Source organism: Cariama cristata, unplaced genomic scaffold (genome assembly GCF_000690535.1).
Source record: "Cariama cristata isolate BGI_N322 unplaced genomic scaffold, ASM69053v1 scaffold12341, whole genome shotgun sequence".
Taxonomy (NCBI): Eukaryota; Metazoa; Chordata; class Aves; order Cariamiformes; family Cariamidae; genus Cariama; species Cariama cristata.
The window spans coordinates 28,808-35,349 of NW_009597599.1; the positions used below are offsets into that span (position 1 = coordinate 28,808).

At 48.7% G+C, this 6,542-nt stretch overlaps 1 protein-coding gene across 1 annotated transcript in view; it reads left to right on the forward strand.

Moving 5' to 3' along the window:
- MAP1A (microtubule-associated protein 1A) overlaps positions 1–5,332 on the forward strand; it is a gene marked incomplete at its 5' end in the record, with an annotated part of 14,845 nt that extends 9,513 nt beyond the window's left edge. The window contains 3 exon segments of the mRNA XM_009708959.1: positions 1–1,758; positions 3,983–4,215; positions 5,167–5,332. The exon segment at positions 1–1,758 is cut by the window's left edge and continues 1,919 nt beyond it. Of these exon segments, the coding sequence (XP_009707261.1) occupies positions 1–1,758; positions 3,983–4,215; positions 5,167–5,322 (2,147 nt within the window).
- Positions 5,333–6,542: the final 1,210 nt, after the last annotated feature.

Consider the following 6,542-nt stretch of genomic DNA (forward strand, 5'->3'; position numbering starts at 1 on the left):
AGAGTGAAACATCCAGTATGTTCAGACATGAGCACATCTCAGCAAGCCATTTAGGGGACATCTCGCTTCCCTTAAAGGCTCCGTGTGCTTTGCTGTCAGAGCAGGGGAAGGAAGATGAGTACTTGGAGGTTTCCGAGAAAATCAGCAGCCTTGACTCATCTTTTACTAAATTCTCACCGCTGAGTCCATATGAAGAAGGTAAGTTGTTCTCCAAAACTGTGGAAGGAGAGTCTGTGCCCCAACAGCAGCTGAAAGATGACTCTTCCAGCCTGTCAGAGGAACCTTCATCTGAAGCTACCACTCCTGTGATACCGACAACAGCAGAAAGTTTCTACTCCCATATGCTTTCCACATATACAGGTGCAGGAGTGGAACCAGGTACCAGGAGTCTTTGGGATGTGTCTCCACAGATTCCAGATAATGCTGTGAAAACACATACAGCTGAAACCAAAGACTTTATGTTTGCTGAAGAACATGGTTCTCCATTCGCAAGTGGCATGGGTGACAGCATTTCACCATGCAGAGAGGAGTGCCAGAGTTCACAGCCCACACCATTCTCTGCAGAGAAACAACGGCAACCCTGTGTAAGCAGTCCAGAGCAGAAGGCACCATTTGCAGAACAACTAATGACACTGACATCTCTCCCTGATGTGTTGACATCATTTCCTCAGCAGCAGCATGAAGATGAAACCACAGCCAATGGTCCAACAGAGGTGAGCACCAGTCTGCAAGCTTACCAAAGTACATACCATGCAGCAGAGGCAAAAGAAGAAAAAACACGTCCTGATTCTGACAGCAGTTTTTCTCCATGCACAGGCAAAGAGGACACAGAGAGGCAGAGCCGTCCTTCCTCTCTGATGTCCCCTGAATACAGTTTCCAGCCCTTTTTCCCAGGTGTGCAGAGGGGTGGAAAAACAGAGGACCATGGAGATGCTTCCCATGAGATGGAGCCACATTTAGGAGGCAGTTTTGATTGTGGACAGAAATTTTCCTCATGTGAATACAAGCACAGGAAGGGAGAGCTCTCTCCCTCATTCATCAACCCGAGCCCTCATGAGCTCTCGGAAGATAGTGACCTCTCACAGGAGGACGGTCATCCTTCAGTACAAGGAAGACCACCCCACACTGGTAGTAGCCCCATGCCAAGTGCTACAGTGGAGGAAACCCCTCCAACATCAGTGAGTGATTCTGGAACCTCCCAGTCAGACTCAGATGTCCCACCCGAGACAGAAGAATGTCCGTCCATCACAGCAGATGCCAACATGGACTCAGATGAAGATGCTGATTTCCTCCCAGTGGACAAAGCTGTAGGGAACACTCATCATGCCAGTTCTAGGTCTAGCCATGATCCTCAGCCTGTTCCAATGGTAGATCCCCATCCCCATCCTCCTCACCCCGATGTCTGCATGGTAGACCCTGATATGTTGGTAAATGATCAAAGCATGAGCAGAACTGATAAAATTTCCAAGAAAGACATAAAAGAAAAGAGTAAAGGTGTGCGGAAGCCTTTGAGCAAACCCAAATCTTCCTCACCTGCCCGGAAATTAGACGTGAAAGGGAAACGATCACCCACTCCTGTGAAACAGCCATCAGACAAATCTCCAAAATCTGTCACTGCCAAAAAAGAAAGAGATGGAGGAGAGAAGCCCAAACCACGTAGTGCGGTGGTGCAGCCTCCGCACACTGAGGATGAGTTATCCCGGAGTAGTCACAGCAACCCTGGCAAGAGCCTTGTTAATGGCATCAAAACAAACCCCGGTAAGAAATTCTTCCTTAAGCATGCATTTTCTCTTTAGGTCAGAGAAGAAGTACTGGGTTAAATGTAGCAGAACAGAGAACAGGACTTCCCAGTTAGACATAAAAAGTTATAACCATTAGTAAGGTAGAGAGGTTGTCACGCAAATCACTTAAAAAGATCTAAGCCTTGAGGAAAACTATCAACCTCTGTAGAGCCAAACGCAACTACCTCTGAGACCTAATTCAGAACTTTATTAGGCCAAGATTCAGTCCTACCCAGAGGCTACGTCTGTGGAGAGGCAGTAGGCATTTAGAGGTGGGTGCTGTCAAAGAAGTGCCAGCAACTGAAGGACAAAATACATCTGTGTTTTAAAAAGAGGTGGCAATCTCTTGGCTTGTGAGTGGGGTAAGTGCATTGGGCTGGACTGAGATAAAGCTGTCGCATAGAATAAGAGGACACCGCCATGGCCAGATATGTCCTTTCCTCTGAAATGTTAGGCAGGGATGGGATGGGAACAGCTCCCACATCTGAGTACCACACACAGGGCACTGAGCAGGCAGTCTGACTGTTGGACGCTAAGGTCTTCTCTTTTTCCTAAATAAAAGTGTGAAAGAGGGACTCAGCCTCAAGTCTCTGTACAGGCCGTGGCCTCTTGCTAAGTGTTCGCACAGGGAGGAGTGCTCTACTGGTATCCTACCAGATTATATCAGTATTAGGTGCTACAGCATTGCATCATCGCCATGCCTCTGCTGAGACCCCACAGTGCCAGGCACTTTACAGACACAGAGCAAATACCAGTCCTTTGCTCCAGATGGTTGATGCTGAGTGTAGGACAAGAGCCAGTAGGTGGGCAGAGCCAGGGAGGATGGAGAAAACTGAAAGGTAGCTGATGTGCTGTGGTCTCAGCAGATGCCCATTGCAGACACTGTGGCAAAGAGAGGGTGTAGTTGGAGGAGGGGAGGGGAACGTTTGCAGAGGTGCTATGGGGAGCTCCTCTTGAGTGAGAGCAGCCGAAGGGGAAGACCTGAGAAGAACCCCTGCATGTATATGTGTGTGTGTGTTGCAAATACAGCTCAGGGGAGGCAAACTGGTGTCACTGGCAGCAGGGGCAATGGAGAGGCCAAGAGGTTTGATGAAGGGGCAGTGGATGGAGGGCCAGGGAGGGTGCCACAAAGGAATGCAGGTTGAACAGGGGCTGAGCCAGCTGGTGTTCATGAACAGCTGACAAGCAAATAGGGTACGGTCAAGAGAGAGCCTGCACCAGGGTATTAGCACAGTGTCTGTACAGAACGGTCGTGTCTTAGAGGCACTGGACAGAAAGGACTGGCAAGATGCAGTGCCTGGTTATGCGAGTCTGAAGAGAGGGTTGAGATGAAGATGCAGGATGTAGAAGTTGTGCATGGAGCAGTGCGGTGAGTTGCCCAAATCAAACTTGGGATGAGGACAAGACATCCGAAAGGCTGGCTGAGACAGGTAGGGATTTTTTGTTTGTGTAGCAACTGGGCAGCACAATCAGTTGTCCATGCTAGTTGTTAGTGGCTTTTTGCTCACAGAAGAGACTACCCAGAGATAGTATATGGAAAGAAAAAGAGGACAGAGGCCTCTCTGATTCCACAGAGAGCAGGAGGGAGAGAAGGGACAGTCCTTCTATGGTGGGGTGGGGGGGTGCGCGCGCATAGATATACTGCTGAATATAACAGCTCTTGTTTGACTATCTCTCATCTTGTGAATGTAAGTAGCAGCAAACGAAAAGGTACAAAAGTTTGATAGGAAAGAGCAACAGCGCCCTTGGAATAGCAGCAGTTCACAGGGATGGCAGAAAGCTGGGATGGAGCTTCCAGAAAGACTAGTGTAATACCCTAGGATAGCATATAAAGGCCATCAGAATAGGTTTCTTTATCAAATGTAGGTTATTAAACAACAAAAATTAAGACTGAATATTGATTGGGATGACAACTCTGCAAAAGCTAATAATGGAGATTTTTTAATTCCCTTCTCCAGGAAAAGCTTCTGAGCCTAAAGCCTTCCAGTCCCTCCCCAAAGAACAGCAGAACTCCCTTTCCCTCCCAAGAGCTGTGACAGCACTGGCCCAGAAATGCACTCAGGTCACCTCTAAGCAGCAGAGCCTGGATAAATCTTAACTTTGTTGCTGCAGCTGCAGGGAAAAAACCTTTCTGGAATTCGAGTCCTTCAGTCCTTTCCAAAAGGGTTTTGATGATAGCTTCTGTTTTCTTTTTTCCAAAGCTTCCAATAGTCCTAAGAGCAGTTTGCCTGTGCCTATGGGTCCACCTGTCTATGTGGACTTGGCGTACATCCCCAACCATTGCAGTGGAAAGAACACGGATCCGGAGTTCTTCAAGCGGGTTCGAGCATCATATTATGTTGTGAGTGGGAATGATGCAGCCAACGGAGAACCAAGCCGTGCAGTGTTGGATGCACTCCTGGAAGGGAAGTCTCAGTGGGGGGAGAACCTGCAGGTAGGTCATGGAAATGCCAAGGAGCATGTGTGATGCTGCTTGTGTCACAAGCGCTGGGGAGAAGGTGTGTGTCACAAACGTACCCAAGGGAGTATGCTAAGAGAAAGCAAATGGTACTGGGTGTGTCCTGCTCTGCAGTCTTAGAAGAGTAACTGTTTGTACCCATGAGGAGGAGGAGACTCACAAAATGGTGTGAATGGAAGCAGGTATGTCCTCCTTTCCTCATCCTTCTGAGGGGAGGAAGCATTTAGAGATCATACACTCCTCCTCCTCTGCTGCAGGACAAGGCTATCCTCACGCAAAACCAAGCACCATCACAGTCTGAATTTTCATCACAGTGTCGCACACCCAGTGGCATTTGTTGCTAGCCTTGCTTGCTGAAGATCTTTCTGATGGCAACTTTTCATTACTGTTTTTAAACCAAAGCGTTACACATAGCTCTTGCTTAGTCAGGTTTGCAGGACGTCCCAGGTGGGCACTCCTTCTGAAGCCAGGTACAAGAAAATGTGTGTGTTCTTTCAGATGAAGCAGCCTCAGATCTCAAGGTCCCTGAGTTGCACATTGGGTCAACAGGCACATAAATTCTCATATCAGGCCATTAACAGCGACACTCTCAGCATTGTTCTTTTTCACACTGAGGGATCTTTCTAAGGCTGTTTCTGGCGCTCCACAGAGAGATGCTCTCCCCTGCACTGCAGCCATTGTCACCATTATGGTGTCAGTACTGCCAGTTTGCAGCTGGCTCAGAGTGCCATTGTGCTGGTACGGCATAAAATAAAGCACCAGCTCTGCCTCGGAGAACCTGACGTCTGAAAGACATTAAATAGAACAAGCAGTACCAAGGGTACAGTGTTCCAAAATTAATGGGAAATTTTAGCCTCGGGTCCTATGGGCATTGTTTCGCACTGCAGTTGTTCTCAGACAATCATCCCTGCTGCTTTCTTTTCCCAGGTGACATTGATCCCAACACATGATACTGAGGTGACACGAGAATGGTACCAACAGACCCATGAGAAACAGCAGGAGCTAAACATCATGGTACTGGCAAGCAGCAGCACTGTTGTGATGCAGGATGAATCTTTTCCAGCCTGTAAGATCGAATTCTAAATCTCCCACACTTTGCGTTCATCCATTGACTCTCCAATCACCGATGCAACATCAGAGACACCATCTAATCACAGTCCAGTTCTTCTCTGGTTTAGTCCTCTACATGGTTCCCATTTGTCAGGCAATCGGGTATCCATCTAGCTCAGCACTGGATGCCATGAGAAAGAAGTGCAGGGCTCTGTAATATTCTGGACTGAGCTAAGTTTGTGCAAGAGCAGTTGCAGGCCAGGGGCACTTTCACTTTCCCCGCTTTATTCTGCTGCCTGTACAGTTTCTGTAGACGATCTTGGCTGCCTTGCTGCTGTGAGAGCTTGTTCTACTCTCTTCCTGGCTGCCTTGCCATTCAACTTGTAGCACTATGAACCTTGTCTTTCTGGTGAGGGCTGAAGTGCTGCTGCTGCATGTAGACAGTGCATGGGGGGCAGAGAAGAAATCTAATTTGCAAAGAAAATGCACCTAGGAGATGAGGAAAGGCGAAACCCTGTAACTGTAACGTGACAGTGAAGGTCATTCTTCCATCTGCCATCCTGAAATATAGGTGGTGGTCTGAGCAAGGGGACCTGTTCTCCAACTATGCAGGACCACTGTTTGCCAGCTCTGCAGGTTTCTGTCCCAAGTATTTGGTTGTGGTATCCTGCAACGCCTGCTCACTCTGCTCAAGGAGCTGGGATGAAGGACGCGTTTGTTTGGGGGCAGCAGTGGGAGGGGATGGTTCAGCCTGTTGTTCTTTGCTACAAAGAGCGCATTCTTAACCTGCTCGCTTGAGCTTTGCACACACAGAGTGGCCAACTTAATCCTGCACATCGGCAGTGTGACAGCAGGAGGCACAGAGGGGCTGTTGCCTGAACAGTCACACAAAAAGAGTGTCCAAACGCACAACTACAGCCCCCCCTCCTAAAGCAGAAGGGCTGAAACAACCCTGGCTGCTTGTTGGCCTAAGATGTACGAGAAACCTCCCTGTCCTTGTAAACCAAAGGCTTTGTTCAGGATTGTGGTGAGGCAGCTGAGGAACTCACACGCCGCACTGAGAAAGGCTAGCGTCTGGCCGGCGTAGCTGATGTGAGCCAGCTCTGCAAGCAGCAGCGGTTTCCTTGCTGCAAAAAAAAACTCTGAGCTGTGTTCAAGCTTTTTGTTGTTCCCTCCACGCGTCTGGGATGCGGGGAATGGAACCTGTGGTGTGAGGAAAGCGAGCCCCCTTCCAAAAACACTCGGGGCTAAGT